This window comes from Teleopsis dalmanni, chromosome 2 (assembly GCF_002237135.1).
Source record: "Teleopsis dalmanni isolate 2A chromosome 2, ASM223713v2, whole genome shotgun sequence".
NCBI classification, from domain to species: Eukaryota; Metazoa; Arthropoda; class Insecta; order Diptera; family Diopsidae; genus Teleopsis; species Teleopsis dalmanni.
Genome location: NC_051847.1, coordinates 161,396,828 through 161,419,894, shown reverse-complemented (window position 1 = coordinate 161,419,894; position 23,067 = coordinate 161,396,828). Strand labels below are relative to the sequence as shown.

Below are 23,067 nucleotides of genomic sequence, written 5' to 3'. Positions count from 1 at the left end.
CTTAAAAATGGATAAACTATTATTTTAAATGTGATATGAGATATGTGTACCAAAAGTAAACATATCTCATACAGTTAAATCTTATAAGTATAAATCAATAAATCTTATAAGACTACTCTATCAAGCTGTAGTCGGAGCGCGATCATCTAGTTTAATATATATCATTGGAAATTTCAATTTATATCGAGTTTTTCCAGAGAAATATTAGAAATCGTCGCTTACTACAAGTAAAATTTCTTAATACTGTTAATATTGTCCGATGAGGACACCATATTATTTTCTTACAGTGATATTTAACTTCCGTACGGGTCACTATAATAAAATATCCTTACAAAAAAAACGCAAGATAATTTATAAAATACTTGTTTATTTCATATCTTAAATAATTTAAAAACAATTTAATTAAGATTTCAGACAAATAGAACCAATAGAAGTTAGTAGGAAAGTTTGAGCACCAATAAAATAAAGATGGAAGTTCAAGTGATTGTGATAAGGTTTGTTAATTTTGAACACTCACAAATCGGTAGTGCGAGAGACAAGGATAATGTGGACTACTTTAGAAATTGAAACAATCACTTATTCGAGGCAATGGGAGTGCTACTTGGTACTCTTGAACATTTAAAACACTGCTTTATAAACCACTTCTTAAAGAGATTAGGATGATAGTGACTTCGTTTGCTTCATTATTTTATCTAAATATTTTAAGTGAAATATTAACCACTATCTGTACTAATGAAATTAAGATAAATTAATATAATATTAAACAATGAAATTATTAATTACAATAATAAATTTTTTATTTTTATTTAAATAAATAAATATATAAAAATAAAAAAAATAAAAAATTAATTTATAAATAAAATAAAAATATATGAATAATATATATGATATATATTGCTTTATTATTTTATAATAGAATATATATATGTATATCATATCATATATATTATTCATAGCTTTTTATTTTATAATAAAATATGATAAAATATAAATAATATAAAATAATATATAATAAAAAAAATATACTATTTTATTTTTATTATAAAAATAATAAACAACATAATAAACAATAATATGATGAAGCTAAAGTAATTTCTGAACAATTTGAATATTTTTTTAACCTTCTGATTTATTATACATATATATATATATATATATATTAGTTTTTTATTTTACTTTTGCACTTGTCTGACATTATCGGTGTTTAAATGGAGGAGGAATTTTTCAAGATCATTGAAAAATACGTTTCTTGAAATACTTTAAAAAAATAAACGAATTGACTAAATAAATTGTTGTAAAATATTAAAATGTTGCTAAAATTAAATTGAAAATAAATGTTTATTTTGAATATTTCAGAAATTATTAATTAATGATGATAAAATTTTAACAACAGAGAGAAAAATACTTGTAGGAGTTTCGTAAAGCCTACGCCAATATTAAGAAAAAAAAAATAGTACAAAAAAAAAGATTAAATATATATAAATTAGTATCATTATATATCAAAGTGTATATAAAAAATCAAATTAATAAAGAAGAGTAAACAATTATACTCACACATCCATATTTTCGCGTTTTGCAGATGTCTACATAGACATATTGCATCTTTTCTAAAAGTTTGAGATTATCTTATTTTTGCGATATTGTCTTTTCACCAACAAAAATTGAAATTTTTATTGAATTGTTTGTTAGAATAAAGAACACAAGGATAAATATGTATCTTTCGTTTGTATTTGTAATTCCAAAAATATATTTTTCGGTTTTGAGAGAGTCCAAATTTAAGAAATGAAAATTAAATTGGCTGTACAGAAGACGAAGATTTCAGAAGATCTCGAACGGGCGCAAAGTGAACACACGAGGCGAATAAAATAAATATTCAATATTTACTCGAGTGGTCTTATAAATAATTTATAAATTATAAATTATTAACATTTTTATTTAATTAATAATTAAATTCAACTAAACTAAACGAACGAAAATGGTTTACGAAAGCGGATTTACTACTCGCAGAACCTACTCCAGCAGGCCAGTTACTACGTCGTATACCGTATCGGTGAGCGTTAAATCTATTATAGTTCCATAGAAAACCTTTAAATAAAATTAAAAAAAATATTATTTGAAAAAGGATATTCAAGAAATGAAACGAAAAATATATATAAACCCAATAAATATGTATTTTATAATTATTTGTGAGTAGTGTGGTTGAAATCCTTTAATGACTCAAAATTGTGTTGAAAATATTTGCGATGAATTCTTTATAAAATTCATAAAATTCATAAATTTCATGATATAATATATAACGAATTTAAAGAAAAGTGTGTTAAATTTCAAAATTAAATTAATTTTTAAATTAGCTGGAATTTTGATTCCTTGTGAAAATTGTGTGCAGTGCGCAAATTTTTGTATCTTTTTTTATTGGATGTGTGATTTGAATTTAGAAAAATTGGTTTGCAAATATTTTGAATGCAATTTTCGAACAAAACTTTCCCGTAATTATTATATAGTAAAAAAACAATTAAATTTCTTATATAAAAACTTAGTTGAAGTGCTTGCCTCACTTGCTGTGTTGTTTTTGTTGTTTTAAGTTTTTAACAATTTTTTTTTTGTATATCAACGTATCCATCTCTATCTTATATAATCTGTATTGTACTGACTTTTTTTATTTTTAAATAAATGAAATTATGTATATATACATTTTTATAAAATAAAATCTTAAGAAATATTAAGTACGAGTATCATTTTTTGCTGCTATGATCGAAATTGAAACACGTTTGAAGTAAAAACTATAAATGTCCAAAAGTATCTCCGTTTAGCATTTATCAGTGAAATTTTCTACTTATGAATATCGCATTATCGAACTGTTAGAGTAAATAAATTGTTTATAATGAAATATTGGTTCATAATAAATTGGTTAAAATATTTATATAAATTTTATGTATTTCATACTGAAATTAGATATATGTAAATAAATAACATTTAATATTTAAAAGATATTAATTAATATAGTTTACTGCATATAAATTAAAAAAAAAAATTAAAATTTTTGCTATAATTATATTTAAAAAATTAATATAAAATTTCAAAAAAAAAAATAAATTATAGATAATAAGTAAAATAAATTAATTGACAATTTGAATTAATAATTATTTTTTATAAATCATAAATTTCTCATATCTAAAAATAGCTTCACAATCAACTAATAAACAAAAGTATAATTGCTATAAAAAATTTTAGGTTTATATATATATATAAATATATATAATTAAAAGATTTATATATATCTGTATTAATATGAAAGTTTAAGAGATATATATATAAAAGTTAATATAAAATATAATAGTGCAGAATTTTATTTTAAAACTTATAAAAATGATATTAGAAAAAATTCTCATATCGAATATTATTTTAATAATAATTTAAATTATAATATATTTATATAAATACTTTATATATGTATGATATATACATATATGTATATATATTTAAATATTTGTATTTAAATTTGTTTTTTATATGCATAGTTTAAGAAATAAGATATATGGCTATTGCTATGTTTTCTAGAATATATCGATATGAACTATATAATATTTTAACTAAATATATATATATTAATATATATATGATATATGTATATATTAACTAAATATATGTATATATATTATAGATATGTATATATATAATGACATATAATAATAAAATATTATAACATTACTATAATATTATTATAATATAAAATATATATATAAATAGTTTTTATCGATATGCTATAGGAAGCATAGCAGTCGCCATGTATCTTTGTTAATTGATATAGATAAATTCAATAATTTAAATTTATTACAGTAGAAGCATTGGAGGAATTTTATAGCCTTGCGCATTGCTATGGAATACTTCTATATACCCTCTATAATGTATTCCAATATTTTACTTCTTTACAAAAAAAAATAAAGTCAAAAATATATAAAAAAAAGCGTCTGTAATAAAGACGTGTTCCTTATTGTCTAGAATAGACAATTTTTCCAAAAGTAGAATTTATTTGTATTCTAATTTGAAACCATATAAACCATATTTTAACTCTATACGCTTATTGAAAGAACAAAAATTGGCTGAAGTGGATTGTTTACTAAAGTGATTTTTCACTGTATGTACTTCCCATACCTATCCGAATTGATTGACACTGTGTTTAACATGTAAATGCTCTTTTGTATATAATAGCATATACTATACATGATAATATTAAAACAATTTATTGAATTATTTACATAAATTATTAGTAAGATACATTTTATATGTTTATTTATATTTCAATTAGTCAATAAATATGCCAAGTAATGATTAATATTATTTTCACGTTACGAATGTATAGAGTATTAAGCTTCACAAAGATTTGGGGTTCACTGAGTCCAATACTTTCTGGATGTCATTAAACTAAAAGATTATGAATGTATAGAGTATTAAGATTCACAAAGATTTGGGGTTCATTGAGTCCAATACTTTCTGGATGTCATTAAACTAAAAGATGTTTCAAAACTAGAAACAAATAATAGTATAAGAATTATATATTACCTAATTTGATTTTCGTATAAGATTAGTATAATACATTAGGGATAGCACAATAGTATATTATTGTGTCTTCCAACAATACTAATAATAATGATAATAATAATATATACTTATGAACAGTATGTAAAAGTAGAATTTAGGTAACAATAAAATTGACGTTTGTTGCTATAATAGTATCAAGACGGTGTTATTATGAAGAATAATATCGGTATTGGTGTCACTTTGACAGAAGAGGACGTTTTTTTCTCTGTTGCTATAATAAAGATACATTTTGTGTCGGTTTTGTTTTAACTTTTATTTCGATCGGATATTTTGTATATTTCTATACGTATTTCGGTAAATTCCTTATATTATCTTAGCAATATCAGGATCTCAAAAAATTTAAAACAAAATTATAGATTTTGCGATTACAATAGTTTGATTATTCCATTGCGTAATTTTTATTTATAAAAATATTTTACGTAATTTATTCCAATAATTATTTTTCTGCTATTATATATATTTTTTTTATATTTTAAAATGTACAAAAATTAAATAAAAATTAAATAAAATTTTTTTTGCTACCGGGAAAAATACAAACTTTTGACAAGATACTTTTTCTCTAATAAATCTCGCACAATTTTGGCACGGCTGAACGCATCTTGGCTGTCGCACATACCTACATTATACTTATATGCTCTGAACGTGACAAAGATATATAGCATATATTCATATGTAGAAGTTTAGAGAAGTATAGAGAAGGGGAAGAGGAATTCACAAAGCCATTAATTTATGGCCTTAGCTTTCATTTCAAGATCAAAAAATTGTCACAAATCAATTTCAGTATTGACACAATTGCCAATGCAGTTTTGCAAAAAGTAAACAAAATTAAAAAAATAAACATTAAAAAATTTGTATCTTAAATAATAATTCCTGCATTTGATAAATACAAAAAAAGTTTATATTATAAAATTTTTTTTTTAGATTTTATAGTTTTGTTAGAAATTTTGTATAGAGCAAAATTTTATAATTTTCATTTAAAATTTTTGTAATTTAAGCTGCGCACGCAGCAGTTTACAATTTAAAAATATCTGCCAAATTCCATGAGAAATGCAATAAAAAATTTAAAACCAAATATTCAAAATTTCAAAAATAAATAAAATAAATAAGAGGTGTTGAGAGGATTTTGAAAGCTATTTGCCTAGGGCTGCGTGCTTAACACATAACTTCGAGACGAGATACATTCGTGTTTGTATCTGAAATGATGAGAATTTCATTTTCACTCTTAAGATAATTTTTGTTGTTTTTTTTTTATTGTGATTCACACAGTTTCAAAAAAATGTAATAAAATTTAAAAATAAATATTTTCTAATTTACAAAAATATATGCTGAATTTTCACCTTACAAATGAAATGAAATAATTCAAGGTGATAGCAAAAAATTATGTTCCATTAATTTTGTTGTTGTTGTTGTAGTCGTTGTTGTTGAATTTTAATCAGATGATAAATAATATAATATATACAGAGCAGCAGTCAAAATTATTAATAATTTTAAAAATATGATTAAATAAATTAATTACTCGTATAAAGAAACCAAAATCTAAAAATAAAAATTTAATATATATGTGAGGGTTAATGTTAAGATATGTTTGCTGTGACTTAACTAATTTCTAACTTGCACAATAATATTTCTAAAATTGTACATATTTTGTATATAAGTAGTATATATTTCATATCATCGGTCCTTCACCACACTGCACTTAGGTTGTAATACTTTGTTCATAACTGTATGAAAATATTAATGTGAATATTATTTAAAAATAATAAAACCCCACTTCTAAAATAATATAACCTAGCTCAGCAATAAAAATTTAGCAAGTAAGAATATAGAACATAATTTTTAACTTCAATTGCCAGTTAACATTTAGTAATCAGAACGCCTCCGGCACGCTGTAAATACATATGCACTACTGCTTCCTATCTGTGAGCACCTCAGCTCCTTTAGCTCCTCAGCTTAATGTTCCTATAATAATAATTAAAGGTAACTAGTTTCATTCATAAATAAACCAACAAATAAATTGTAATAAAAACTCATTGTGTGGGCATTACAGACCAGAACACCAGTTGATTGGGAAAAATGCCCCTATGTGCCACGACCCACACTTATTGCTGATCCGGTGACAGCCTTTGGGGCGCGACGACCAGAGCGTGAATATCGTAAGAAATCCATTCTCGATCCTATTAATCGTGCAGCTATTAAGCCCAGTTACAGGGTACTTAACGAGCCAATAAAACCATATGTACCAGCTCGCGATAAGAATCGTGAGCGTGTTCTAGACATGGTACGACAGCATATCGAAACCGTAGAAGCTGGCGGTAATACTGCTGCACGTACCGCTCGCGACAGCATTGATACTGTTTTGCCGCGCCTACACCGTGCTGCTTCTGAAAGCTTGCCCGTTAGACGTGAAACATATCGCAACGAACGATCGGGCGCCATGGTTACTAAATACACCTATTAAGGAACTACCCACCGTCTAAAGTAGCTTAGCACCGTCATATACAAACGATTAAAACGAAATTATTTATTTATTTTTTACATTTTTTACGTTCTAACATTTATCGCAAGATCTGTAAGTGTATTAATCCGACTTAACCCGAAATTGTTAACGATATTTTATTTAAATTTTATGTATACTTCAATCGAAATCTGTTTTAATTGTAAGGCTCACGCTTTGTTTCATTTAAACTTCAAATTTATGTATTTAATATGAAATTAATTCGATGTCTTATTGTAAATAACGTAATTCTCCACGCATTGCAGTGCAAAACATATGCAGAAGCGCTGATATTTGCAAAACTTCATAAATTAATTTATTTCAAATATGTTTCAATTTCTTTATGTATTACTAAGCACAATTGATTATTATGTAGGACCTATTCAGTATTGAGTATGGAATAATTTTTTTGATAAACAGCAAGTTGGCTTTGGATAGTTTTTGCATTTTCAACTAAGTTAACCATTAGTTTAAGCACATTTTTAATTATCATCTGCAACAAATTGCAACAAATTGCAGACTCCACGCTTGGATCTTTGCACTGAGAGACCCGGTCAACACCGCAGCCGTGGCTCAAGCGATTATTCCTACTCGTATACATCGAACGTAGAGAAAAACTCCTACGATTCTAGCAATCCCTACGCCAGACCAGAACGTTCCAGTTACACTTCAACTGTTGAAAGGTCCAACCGTAGCGGACCAGGTGGCTCTTACAACTACAGCACTGAGAGAACCAGCACAACTGGCGCAGGTCCTGGTGGTTACAGTTACTCTTCCACCACTTCCGGTTCACTTCCCGGTGGCACCAAATACCGCCATTTCTCTTATCACGTTTAAACTTCTCAATGAACGTCCCAACAGAATGGCGAAGCTTAAATGATTTCAAAATATTAATAATAATCGTATTAAATTGCTTATAAATTTACTAAACCAAACTAAAAACTACTTACACATACAAAACAACATATATTATATACAAATGTATACAAATGTATAAAATGTATAAAATGAAAAGTATTCAATTTTATTTACCATAATTTCACTTTAATATTTGTAATGTCACAACGCGGACTCGTAGGTGAAATTAATCCTTTTAAAATGATGAAATGATGAAACAAAGCTGAGTCTCATATTAATAAATGTCTAAATGATGTATTTGATGTATTTGCCCAGTAAACATATACATTCACTAACACATACACACATGTATTTAATTTATTAAAGGATTATCTTTACTTAATTACTTAAAATTTAATAAATAACACGATTTTCGCATAAATTTGCATAAGAATATTACAAATTTTATTTATTATTTAATTAAAAAGTAGTTGAAAAATATTTGTGATACAATATTGTAATCATTACTTAAAGTCAATAAAGTTTTTTTCTGTATTAACGTTAAAAAAAATCTTTCATTTGAACTGATAACGGTGGTAATGCGATATTCATGAATAGTTTAAGTAGAAATAAGGTTTAGAGAGCAGATCTCCAAGCACACTAGGACGCTAGGAATCAATGAAAAATATTAAAAATATTATGTCATTCTCATAAAAGTGCATAGCTCATTTTATTACCTCTTCAGTCTAGAACAAGTCTGGAAACGACCTGCTTAATATACGACAAAATCAAAAATGGAAAAAATTAAAATGCAAAAAAAAAAAAAAAATTATAAATAAATAAAATACAAAACGAAAATATTTAATTATACATAAAAAAGTACTCAACAGAATTATGAGCTTAACTACTTCGGACTTAATAATTAATGAAAAAAATTCCCAACATCATTTAAGTCAGATATAGAAGACGTTGTAAGGTGAACTTAATTACTTATAGATATTTTATAACATATTTATATATAATATATTTCTCTAAGCAAGCATCCATTATCCATAGCTATACAGCCCATGTAGGACCAAAGGTTGTTTTACGACATCCTTTCATTCTACTCTATTTTTGGCTTTTAGCTTCCAGTTGATGACATTCATATCTCTCAGATCTTGTCTAACACTGGCACACTATCTCTTTTTCGATCTTCATTTTCTTTTTTTCTTTTCGTTGTTCTAACAAGCAGTCAGATAATGTATATATATAAATAAACGACGCCAAAGGTCAAAATAAAAGAAAATCCCAATGAATCAATTAAAACCTTCAACATCGTTTATTACGGAAATTATATCAGTCATTGAAAAAATTCTATATAAATAGTTTTGTTTTAAAGATATTTAATTAAAAAAATCAATTAAGAAGAAACCCCTTAATTTCAAGTACATAAATGATGAGTGTTCTACTATTTATTTATAAAATAAATATCACTTTAAGTTCCAGCTAACAGCATTCAAATGTACCATTGCAACATATTAAAAGTAATGAAATCCATTTACTTAAAATAAAATTTAAATAAACAACAGGTAGTGCGCTAGTTAACTGCACTTGAATTTAAATAAAGAAAATAGGAAATAATGGCTGCGAGTAGCATAAAAAAAATTAACATGTAATATAATATATAATATATTTATATATATAAATATTTTAAGTATTGTTAAAGTTAAAGTGTAAAGAAATCTTATATAAGGAAGAAAACAATTGTTCAGATTTTCTACAACTTTTTGAAGTACTAAGTTTTCTATTCAAAGTTAGTAGTTATCTTTAACCTAAAATGAGTTTCCATTGAAAAAATATATTTGTTATTGAGGAGAAATGACATATTTGTTACTTATCATTTAAATTATATTTAATTATAATTATTATTTATTTACTATAATTATTATTATTATATATAATGCTGAAAACGTCAGATGAAATTAATTTTAGACGACTTATTGCAATGCTTTGTGGTTTAGTACAATGAGTACCTGAATATTGTGCCTTATTGAAGCACTATTTTTTCATACTTTCATACCTTCATAATTTCATAATAAGTAATTATTGAGATTAATGCAATTTATAATCACATAATCAAAGTGAATTTGACACGGAAGTATAAGCAATAAAATGCATATGCGTGTATATTAGTAATAAATACAAATTTATAAAATTTTCACGAAAAAAAAATAAATAACTATGAGTGTGTCAATTATAATGAATTTCAAAATTTTTATTATTGTATATTGCAATAAATAATATTTTATTTATTTATTTTATTTTACTTTCGGAGAAATAAAATGCCAGAATTCTTAATGTATAGTCCTTACTTTTTAGATCCTTTGTTTAAGTCCAGTTTCGCCTCATATTTTTTTATATAGGATATACCAAATTGTTTTTAAGCATTAATGTTTTATAATAATATAATAATAATAATAATATTAATATAATAATATAAGATTTTTTTTATCTTTTTCTGTAGAAATATTAAATTGGCTTTGTATCTCTGTTATTGAGGTTGGCTTTTTTTTACGCGTATTTTGCTTCACCGGAATATATCTGGTCCCAAACATAGTCAACTTTTTGATTTTTTGAATAGCTCAAAAATTATAACAAATAAAACCAACAAATTTGGTATTTGGAATATTTGTGCTAAATCACTAAGGTTCAAGTTCCATATATTTATTTAAAAAAAGTCCTACTAACTTTAGAATGCACGGTTTTTGATATAAAAAACGTACCACTTCCAGAATTCAGGATAAGTTTTGCTTGATAGGTTCTTTAGTGGCAGTGATTTTCAGAAGCTTAAGTATGGTAAAGTATTATATTTTGAATATTTAACAGTGTAGTGTGTTTTTTAAATATATCTACTATACGTTTATTTATACTGACACATATATGTAATTTTTATTTAGTTATTTAAATAGTTGAAAATAGTTATAATATTGGACTCATTCAGTTTAAGATCAGGAACTTATAAACAAATACATTACCTTTACTTTATAAACTTTTTTTTGTTAATTTATTGTAAGTTAATTGAATTTATAGAAGTACATATATTAGTAGGAGAATATTTCACAAATTGGTTATAAATATTTCTAACGTTGGTTAAATATTATTTTTAATGGAATTCTTTGTGTTTCTTTCAGTACCCATCTGTACATAGAGTAAGTAGTTTATGTTATTTCTGTAGTGTGAATCTAACGCATTTTTCATAAACATTTATCATTTTGCATCCAATACATCAGCAACATATCAATAATTAATAAACTACACATATTTATTATCAACTTCATCATATTTTTTAAAAATTCTAAGTTCATCAAAGAGGATACATTCATCCAATAATATCATGGTCAGTAATATATACATATCTATACATCATACATAATATTCATTAAAAAGTATATTTACATTCAAACTACATGTATGTAATACAAAGATATATCATAAATTATAAATATGTATGTATATATAATATATATTATATATATATATATATAATATACATATATTATATGTATGTATTATATTTATATATGTATAAAATATATATATATATATACATATATATATGTTTATATATATATAAGCAGAATAAAATGGCAGCATATATAAATATATATATAATTTATGATATATCTGTGTATTAGGTATATGTACATTGATCATATATTTCATACAAAAATAAGTTCATTTAAAAAAAACGGCAAAGATATGAATTTACTTCAAAGAAACAATAAATCTATTAGGTATATAAAACGAGTTACCCAATCTACTCAACGATTCCAAAACGTATATTTTCTGGAACCCGCATTGTTACATCGCCAATTCGTGTTGTAAGCTCACCAGCTCGCGTTACAACGACACGCATTGTTCGTTCTCCATCACCAGTGCGTATTGTTCGGACTACAACTCGAGTGATCTCTTCTCCGGAGCGTACCACCACCTATAGTTATACATCACCAACAACTATTTATAGCCCAACATATGTACCATCAACTTATTACAGTTATTATACACCATCTTCCTATACGTACACTACACCATCCTATGTATACCAACCCATTTCACGTGTGTATACACGCTCACTTAGTCCAGTAAGGATAACAACTTCACCTGTACGTGTCACTCCTTCCTACCTAAAGAGAATCCCAACAGGATACGGTGCTCGTGCTCTAACTAATTACCTCAACACCGAACCCTACACTGTGAGTTTTTGTTAATTGTTTACACTTAAAATCAAAATATTACAAGCTATTATTGTGATTTATACAATAGAGAAGTTATTCAGATAGAGTTGATTAAATATAATTATTTGGTTGTAATCAATTTTATTAGACCTTCCAAGATGAGACTAGAAGAATTCGTCATAGAGCACAATCTTTGATTCGCGATGTGCACACTCCAGTTATTCGTAGAGCACGCAGCGCCACACCCTTCCCAGTGATAGGGTAAATATATATTAAAGACCTTGAACAGTGCTGATTCTATAACATATTGTTTTTTGTTATTATTTCGTTCTAATATTATTAAAGATACAACTATGAACCAACCTCACAGTTGGCTCTTGATGCATATGTTGCCAGAGTAACAAACCCCGTGCGTCATGTCGCTAAGGAAGTACATAACATTATACAATATCCTGAATCACCACGTAAATATGTAGGTAAGTCAATGTGAAGGTCTTTTTTAGAAGTGATTATCACGAAACCTAATATAGATTAAAGAGACATTGGGCAAAAAATTGTACAAGACATTTTTTTTGCTCAATGTTAAAAATAAATTGAATTGTTTAAAATAAATATATAAAGGCAAAAGCCATCTAGCATCTGTAAGGATTTGCGGCGATAAGGCCTATAATATTAGGAAACCAATGTATCAAACTGATTCGGAAAAGATCAGAACTGATATTGGTCTTATGTCCTGGTATTTAAGACATCCAAGAGGAATCAAAGAAAAACATGTCGATGAAAACATTTCATTGAACAAAGGTAAGTCAAGCAGATTTTTTTTGTTTATCCATTTGATTGCTTCTAACATTTGTAAATATGTTTATTTAATTCATTGAAAACGAAAATAGATCAAATATTTGGCAATTAAGTCCTACAAAGTTGAAAAAAAAAAATAAAATTTGTGAATCAGTACTAAATTTTTTTGACAATAAAATAGTTTCAAGTGTTATTTCAGAAGATCAAATGAAATGAAGGACTGTAAGGAAAGATAGTGTTTAGATGTAGTACTTAACCATTATCTAGGACATTTCTCATTAATAAAGATATGACTAAAAAAGGTCTTTTAAACATTAAGTTTTATGGACCTAAATATAATTAAGAAGAATTAGATGTTAATTAATTTTATTCAAAGAGAATGATCTAGGACAGATATGTTTTATTTTAAAATTAAATACATGTATTTGAGAAAGGGATTTGATGTGATTATAGTAGATTAATTATTAAAAACTTAAAAACTTATATGATATATTTTTTAATAAGAAAAATGATGTTCTTAGAAATAATCTTGTAAGAAGCATAATATTATATATGCTTTCTATTAAATTATTAGACAAAATTTGTCTTATTTAGTATTTAATAATTAAATATGCAATCAAACTGATAATAATAAAAATGAGGTGTTAAGTAGATTTTTAAAAAAGATATCATTTTTTACTTTTCTTTACATGACATTTACATTCGGGCTTAGTACCGGCAAAAAAAATTGCCAGATCATTCGATTTATAATCTTTGATTTATTCAAGTTAATGTTTATATAAAGAAAAAAAAATATGACAAGCTATTATTTGAATAATTTATGTGGAAGATATATTGTAAGTTTTCAGGAGTAGAGTTTTTGTAATGCGTTGAGTTTCTTTACTATAGGCTACTTTAGAAATAAACAGGGTAGTGTCTCCTAATGATCGGAGCACTGCAACCATAGTTGATCTTTTGTGCTGATAGGCTACTTTAGTAACCATTGAAAAAATTTACAATAAAACAAAAGAGAAAATTGTTGCCTATGTTCTTAACGGAACAAGGTACTGACACCTTGAGTTCTCCTAGGATCAAAGTAGCATAATTATAAAGAATGAAATAGAAAGTTTAGCTGCTTCCAAGAAGAGTCCCTATTCTGCCCCACACCATTTTTTGTTGAGATGGTTTAAAATGATTTTTTCTTCAGTTTCTATTTTGTTTTGTTTCTAAAACTACGAAACTATATCTTCTAACATTTAAAAAGGATCATCCTGCATAGCTTAGAAATTGTAGAAGACGACTCCAGAAATTCGACTTCAGGAATACATTATTGCTGAAGAATCTGTCTCTATTAGGTATATTGTACTTGTATTAAATTGAAATCTCCTCAAACGTAAGATATTCTTTACTACGCTTCTAAAATCTAATAATCCTGTTATTTTCTATTCTATTCTACATTGAACTTCAAAATTCAAAACAAATTAAAAATTAGTACAATAGGATACTTTTTGTCAATGTTAAATTTTAAATCTTATGATTAAAAAGTAATTCCATAAAAAAACCTATAAAAAAAACCTATAAACCTTTGAAAAATCATCATTAAGAACTTAGTTCGTCAAACGATAGATAACAGGCTTCAGCAGTTTACGTAGACGTACTCCACTAGATCTTTAAGACTGAATCCAAAGGAATTGCATACCAATTCCGTTCCAACTGCTAAATTTTCTCATTTTTAAGTTTTGTTAAATTGTACATATACATGGTTTAAGGGTCAATTAATCGGTACATACCGTAAAAACTTAAGCGAACTTTAGCCAAACCGAAATATACTACTAACCGTACCTGTGTATTTTGCTTTGATTTAAATTCTTACGGTACGTACCGACTAACTAAGCCTAACTATTGTCATTTGTACGAATATGTAAATAGATTGCAATATACATTAAAATTAAAAAAGAATGAATTACTAGTTAAAGGATTTGGATATTATAGAATTATAAATTCAATTCTGCAAGTGATGAAACTAGGAATTCTGTAATAAGACGTTATTTAGCAATTAATCGTTATAACTTTCGGTTAATCATTATAATAAATTGGGATAATTATATTTATTACTAAGTTACCAGATTCTTACGGAAACTGTCTCGGAGTATTATTCGTTAGAATTATAGATGAAAATAATGTTTTGATTGAACGCATAGGTAATCTATTCAAGTATATGTCTTACGATAATTTTTGAAAGTAATCATATTATATATATATTAAAATGGTTCTAAAAAAGAAAAATGCAGAATAGTTTGACAATATTTTAGTATATAATAAGAAAATATTGTATTTAAGAATAATCTATCGTTATAATCGAGGTAAACAATCATTAAGGTATGCTCTTTCCAAGGTCGGTGCTATTTGTCTCTAAAAAAAGTATTTTAAATGAAAGGAAATAATCATGTATACACTAAAATGGTTCTAAAAATGATAAAAGAAGAATAGTTTGGCAATATTCTAGTATATAAATATTACGTATCAAAAGTAAGAAAGAAAATATTTATACGTGTGTAAGAATTATTTATCATTATAATTTATAATCGAGGTAAAGAATCATTTAGGTAGGTATGCTCTTTCCGAGGGCGGTGACATTGTGTGTTCTTGCTCTCTTAAAATAAATTACTTTAAAGGAAAGGCAATAATTTACTTATAATTTTTTTTGTAGATCTTCTTTGTAGATTGCGATGTCTATTTTTTAAGAGGAATTGCCAAATGATATATTTATATAGTTTTCTACATTAATAACCTTATATGCATATTTACCATGATTCTCGATTGATTTATTGCATTTAATTTATGTTAATTAACGAACATAAAGAAATTGAAAAACATCTGTGACTAACAATGAAAATCGCAAGATTTGCTCAAATGCCTTTTATTTAGTTACTAACTTATGTGTTTTTTCTCTCTTTGATTCTTAATTGATTCTTTGCAGTTGAAGCTGTTCAAGTTGAGGCCTAAATGATTATGTGCCTGCTTAAATTTAGATGGATCTATCATTTGTATTATGCATATAATGCAATGAAAAGACTTTATTCAGATTGCAAAACAACTCAAATTGAATTAAGAACTTAACAAATTTTTTTACAATTAACGGTCAAAACAACGCAGACACACCCACACAAAACCTCAAACATTCATTTTAATTAAAATGAATATATTTAAATAATAATTTTTGAACATCTCATAGAACAAATTAATAATAAATTAAAATATACAAACGAAACGACAATTCATGAGCTTACTTATTTCGTATATAAATTATTTTTGGAATATACAAAATTTTTTGAATTTTGCCTCTCATATTTGTGGATTTGTTTAAACAAACAAAGCCGAACTCATCCAAAACAGTTGAAATATACAAAATATAATAAATAAATAAATAAATAAAAAATACTTTTATTTATATATAAATTTTTTGGCAAATTATACATTTATGTATTTATTTTAATATATATTTACAATCAATTAAATTAATTAAAAAAATTAATCAAAAAAAAAAAAATATTGAAAAATGGATTTTTAATTTCTGTCAGGGCGAATAATTAAAAATATTGATATTTCTGATTATGGGAAATATTAGATTTCATTATACCAAATAATTTTGATTCAAACTGCATCACTTCTGTTCTTAAAGAGGACTTTCCCTTAATCAAAAAATATATAATTAGTTAATCAGTTAATCAGTTGATCATTTAATTAGTTAATCACTGCTGTCATCGCAATTGCTGCGTGGCCTTGACCTATTTATTTCGCACGCGCAATATTGCGACGTCATTTTTGTGCCATTGGCATATTTTGTCGGGAAGGATATTAATTAAATGTAGCCATAAACATTTCAAGAGAGATTTCAATAAACGAAATTTATTTCAATCATTAACATTTGTAAGCACATCGAAGAAGGCCTGATATTTCGCCATCCGGCAAATGAAACATTTGAATAGCTTTTCGCTTTGCGCAAATGCTATTGTTTATATCGACAATAAAAATTAAAATAAATTGAATTAAATTAAATTTACAAACAGAATTTTTACAGTATTTTACATAAAATAAATTGCAAATAAGAAAAAGCGAACTGCAAAATATATAAAGACAAGCAAATACATTAGATTGTTCAAAATATCAAAAATTTTAAGACCACCATTTCGAAATGATCAAATAAAATATATCTTTTTAAAAATTTTAATTTAATATTATTTTTTATTTATTTATTTAACTATGATTTTGTCTCAGTTGCGAAAATTATTAACTTTTAAAGAAAATTTAATTTTAAATAAATTTTAGACCCCTTGATAATAATTTAACTTTATTGAATGTGTTATTATAACCTTTATAAGCCTTTATAGAATTTCTCAATACATATAAAGCTTAATTAAAATATTCAACTATATATATATAAAACGTTAGCAAAAAAACGCTCCAAGCTGGTAATTACTACAGATAATACTTGAATATTCTTGTACTTTCTCAGAATAAGAAAGATATAGCAAATGTGATCTTACCATATTTTATCTGCCACCTATTGCTATTAAATACTTAAGAATCCTATATCCTTTTTAATAAGATAATGCTACAGTCAAACTTCAACTCGAAGTAACATTTTGCAGAAGAGAAGGTTCGACTTATAGAGACTTTCGAGTTAAAGAGCTTTTTTGTATTTGTATGTAATTTGCTCTATAAACTCTGTTGCACTCTATTTAGTTCCAGTTACAGAAAATTCGAGTCAAAGAATTTCGAGTTATTTGAAGTTTAACTGTAATATAGTTAGGGACATCCTTAATATATTCAAAATCAGTTTCCAAGATCAGAAGAGCATAAGTGGAAAACTAGTTAATATTGTTAAACTACAATTTAACGAGAACAGAAATGTTTCTCGGTAAGTCTAAGATTAAAGTGGTCAAACGGTTAAATTATCAATAGATTCAATTAATAATAATATTTAAAATAAATATTTAATATTATTTGTTATTAAATATATATTTTTTAATGAGTCCTATATATTTAGAACTATCAACATTTTTTATCTCAATAGGATTTCCTTCTTTTGCACTTTGAATTATATTAACCTTGCAAGACCTGACACTAAATAGCATTTTAGGCTTTGTCAAAGGTTCTAGGTGGTTTTAAACCCTAAGTTTTTCTTTCATATACGGTAACACAATGAGTCTATAGGCCTAAGTGAATCCACCAGTGATCATCGATATAACCTAACCTAACCTAATTCTCGTAAATAATTTTTTAAAGACTGCAAGTACCAAGGATTAAACCCTTACACTGTCAAATGTGAAGCTTAAAGTCATTTGGTAATATTCGAAACAGCTATATAGTCAACCAAAAATACTGTTCGACACGTTTCTATTAAATACATTAGTTGCTATTAATTAAAATAATCACTGACTCTAAAATCAAATTTTATTACTTCTTCCATAAGCTATTAAATCCTGAAATTGTATGAAATCTCTATATCTTTGATGTAAATTATAACAACTTTTTTCAAGAACCATAAAAAATTGAAATTATATGACATATCTATATCTTTGGTTTAAACTACAATAATTTTTTTATTAAGAACCTTAAAAATCTGTAAATTTTCCAGAAACCATAGATACTTTAGTTATATAATATAATAGATACTTAATATTTATAATTGTGTAATATTTTTACATCTTTAATTCAGAGAAATACCTCCATTCTATCCAAGAATATTTTTAGAATCATATGGGATAGATCATTTATAAATGACATATCAAACATATAAATTATTAAGTTTATAGACCTTTCCTTTGCCATACTGCAATAGAGCATTAGTCATGCTGTAGGGGTTCAAAGTTGGTATGCCAGCTTAAAGTTAACTATGTAACGAGTTACAATTTAATGCTTTTAAAGATTAAGAAAATTAGAAAACTATGATTTAGATCTAAATCTAAAATTAGATTAAGAATTTACAAAATTTAGCATTAGACCATACTTTCCCGTTTAGATGACATATTCTGTGTATATTGAACATAAAATGAAAGCAATTGTTTGAGAGTCGTTTGTGTGGCTTGAAGCTTACTTTCAATATTCCAAATAACATTGTCGATAGTGCTGCAGCTTTATCTATTTGATAACTTTATACATCTTTATTTTCGTCGTTAAATTAATGGGTATGTCATTTTTATGTGAATGGAGACTTATAAATCTTTGAGCGTGAGACTATGGTTTCTAACAGAGCTAAAGACACATCATAATATTATGTTGTTCAGTACTAAACTATTAGTTCTTATATATATATAGATTAGTTTCGCTAGGTATTTACTGATATTAATGAAATTAATTCATTTTTATATGACATCTATTTAAATTTCAGATTTTATTCTAATGTACAGCTGTCTTGGATTTATTTTGTTCCAATGTTTTCAGAACTTTTACTACTTTTTTATGACAGTTTTTGAAATTAAAGATTTTTTTATCTTACCATTTTAATAAAGGAATAATTGAGCTCTTGAGCTCTTTACTCTTGATAAACGAAGAGATAAAACGGTTCTAAAAAGTTAGGGATGAGATACATTGCTAGATCCATATCTTAGTTTAATAGAAGATAAAACTTGTTTAGTTGTTTGGTACTTTTATTTAAGTTAATAAATAAATTTATATATTTAGTTATAGTTTTTATTTGTGTTCCCGAAAAAGCTACGCTAACTTTGTAATGACAAAGAAGCTTTCTTTAAAATTTAGAGGGTTTTCGAATAGCAAAGAGAGAAAGAAAGGAAAAACACAAAAATTTATTTAATGTATTGAAATTTGGCTGACCATACAATGCTGTTTCGAGGATTGCCAAGTACTCATCATCAGTGGTCTTTAGGAAATAATCGAATTTAATTAGTTTGTAGTCCGTATATAATTTGTTTGGACTGCAAGTGCCAGGCTTAGAACTCGTGCCTGTCAAATTAGAAGCGATCACTAATCGTGTTTATCCACAAGTATTCAAGGCTGTTCACACTTTCAGTGCTCTAGTTCTAAATTTTTTTGTCATAGTTAATAGAGATCAATAATTTATAGTCTTTAATTAATTTTTATTATATATAAAAAACATAATAGTTATGTATCATTTTCTATTCTTCCCTCTGCTATAGGACTGTTCAGAGAGTTTCTGTATTTTTTATTTTAGACATTGATAATGTCAAAATTAATAATGTAAAAGTTAAAGATTAATCGATCTGAATACATGCATGTTTTTATTTTATATTGGAGCAATTATATTTCTAAAAGGCAGTTAGTTGATACTAAGAGACACTGAAGACACTGAGACTTCTTGACCTATTTCGTAATGAATTTCTTTTGTAAATATTTTTTTTATATTATTTTTATTATTTTATTTGTTTTTATTTATTTTAATAATATATTAATGTTAGAACTTCTTCAAACATTTATAAATTACTTTAACAGTAAACTCCTAAAACCTCAAAATATTAAAATATATTAACAATAAATACAAGATAGATTTGTAGAATATATTAAAAACGCTTCAAAAAACGATTGCAGAAAAATATAATACTAAATTTGCGAATTTAAACAAAAAGTACAATAGTTTTGTTTGCAACACACCCATTTATTTAACGTATCCGTTTCCTGTTCACCCATTTTACATTGCATTCTGTACGTATTTGTTTTGTGCACACTCCTTTTTTGTTTTTTGGATTGCAAATAAAATTCAGTCATAATCAGTTAAGAACTCACACACAACCGCTAAACGATTATGGCCGAAACACGACTGCATCAGTTGACCACCGGACAAGTCGGGAGAGATGTAAGTATTTACAATGTACTATAAAATAGAGTTAAACAGATATAATATATATAAACTAATGTTTCTTCACTTAAGATAAGCATAAAAAACATGATTAAATTTTTTTTTGAATTTGTAGTAGCGGATCTGGACCCTTTCCGACCAACGAGAAAATTTTCTGCTCCACTACCATTGGAAAATCCTGTGGATGAAGAACACAGAGAGAAAGTTCGTATGCGTCAGGAACGTCTTTTAACTGTAAATGAAGAAGCTTTGGATCAAGTAGAATTGGAAAAAAAACAAGCTCAACGTATTGATGAAGCCAGACGTAAGGCTGAGAAGTACGTATAAATTAAATTTCATCAAAGAATTTTCTTTAATATATATTTAATTGATTAATGCACAGGGCTCTGGAAGAACAAAAGAAACGCAAGGCTGAAGAAGAGGAACAAAAGCGTTTGGAAAGTGAACGTAAAACAAAAGCGGCTGAAGCAAAAGCTGCAGAATCAAAAGCTGCACGTAAAGCTGAACAAGAAAAGGTGCGTTTAGCTGAAGAGCAAGCGCAACAAGCAGAAGCGGCTCGTGCCGCAGAAGAAGCACGATTGGCAGATGAGGCGCGTTTAGCTGAAGAAGCACGTTTAGCCGAAGAAGCACGTGTTATTGAAGAAGCTCGTTTAGCCGAAGAAGCTCGAAAAGCTGAAGAAGCTCGTTTAGCAGAAGAAGCTGTAAAAGCTGAAGAAGCTCGTTTAGCCGAAGAAGCTCGAAAAGCTGATGAAGCTCGTTTAGCTGAAGAGGCGCTTTTGGCTGAAGAGGCTCGTTTGGCAGAAGAAGCTCGTTTAGCTGAAGAAGCACGCGTTGCTGAAGAAGCTCGTCTTGCCGAGGAGGCACGTGTCGCTGAAGAAGCACGCAAGGCGGAAGAAGAACGTATAGCCGAAGAACAACGTGTTCGTGAAGAAGAACTAAATCGCTTAGCTGAAATTGAAAAACAAGCAGCAGAGGAGCAAGAAGCTGAATTAGCACGTCAAGCTGCCGAATTAGCTGAAATCGCCCGTCAAGAAGCTGAAATTGCTGCCCAAGAGCTGCAATCACTACAACAAGCAGCATCTGATACAAATGTCACTGCCACAAGTTCTGACGAGCCAATCGTTGAACAACCTGCCACTCCTGTCGAAGACATAAAACAGGAACCAATCATCGAACTGAGCACAGGCATCGATGAAGTCATATCAGACACTGATGCAATCGCTACCGAAGAATCTGAAGAAGAATAAAAATATTAAATAAAAACTTATCTACACATTACACAATACACAAAACACAATACACGAAACATAATACACAATACACAACACAAACATCAAATTATCAAAATTTAAGTTGAATTTCTACCGAAAGAACCACGAATCTCTCACTTATTGAACTTACAAGAAATGTGTTCAATGCAATTTATTTGCTGAATTTTTTGCTAACAAATAGCTTAGCAAAATCATTTTAATTATTAGAATTTTGGTTAAATTGTTCCTTTTTATTAAAAAAAAAATTAATATTATATAAACTCATTGCTAATATAACCTAAGACAGGTTTAAATCCTTTGAGAGAAGGACAAGTTTAAATCCTTTGAAAGTACTGCGTGAATTAGAAGATCGCAATGAATGGGGCAAGGTTGTCGTATATCAGAATCTACACCGATATAACGTCATTATCCTGTATGCAATGATACGAAATTTTTTGCCTCTAAAGTTCGGTCTTTGCTTTTAGTGCATTTTCCTCTCACTCATTTTGAGGGGCTTTACCCCTTTTTTTATTTTATTTACTCATTAAAAATCATTGAATTTGCTGAAATGTGCAAAAATATTATTAAAATTATTATAATGAAAAAACAAAAAAAAAATATTTTAGATAAAATATCGCATTAATATGTTCTAATCTAATAAAGAATATATGTTTAAATTAAATTTTTCAATCTTTTTTATTTTATTTTATTTTAATCATAGTTTTTAACTTTAATATAATTTTAATAATGGTATGAATTTGGTTCTCCTCTTTTTGGCAGTTACCTTATTTTGTTCAATTGATATTTATAGGTTACCTCCTTATCTTTCAAGACTGAATTTTTTAGTTGAATTAACAATTAATCTCTGATTTGGAACCCTCCGAAATAAATATGAATTTTACTGTTTAACGCTACGAACAGGAAACCGAAATAGTTTTTAAAGAACTAGGTTAGGATTAAGTTCAGAAAGCGCGTGCTGACAATTGTTAGCACTTCCACTCAGAGGCATATATTCCCCATTGTGATGCCCTTAAAAAGTTGTGCCGGAAGAGGTGA

At 26.8% G+C, this 23,067-nt stretch overlaps 1 protein-coding gene across 4 annotated transcripts; it reads left to right on the top strand.

The window, feature by feature from the left end:
* The first annotated feature begins 1,786 nt into the window (after window positions 1-1,786).
* On the top strand, window positions 1,787-22,599 carry LOC119679106 (protein anoxia up-regulated). 4 transcript variants are annotated; one of them, XM_038091280.1, is made up of 7 exons: window positions 1,787-2,050; window positions 11,104-11,121; window positions 11,707-12,165; window positions 12,296-12,408; window positions 12,493-12,623; window positions 20,877-21,078; window positions 21,144-22,599. In XM_038091280.1, the coding sequence occupies exons 1-7, from the start codon at window positions 1,976-1,978 to the stop codon at window positions 22,006-22,008; spliced, it is 1,863 nt and encodes a 620-aa protein (XP_037947208.1). In that variant the 5' UTR covers window positions 1,787-1,975; the 3' UTR covers window positions 22,009-22,599. The 4 variants fall into 4 exon arrangements, with proteins under 4 accessions (XP_037947208.1, XP_037947210.1, XP_037947209.1 ...); XM_038091281.1 differs by lacking the exons at window positions 20,877-21,078; window positions 21,144-22,599 and adding exons at window positions 12,769-12,948; window positions 15,905-16,313 and having other exon boundaries at window positions 1,789-2,050; XM_038091282.1 differs by lacking the exons at window positions 11,104-11,121; window positions 11,707-12,165; window positions 12,296-12,408; ... (1 more) ...; window positions 20,877-21,078; window positions 21,144-22,599 and adding an exon at window positions 6,647-7,606.
* Window positions 22,600-23,067: the final 468 nt, after the last annotated feature.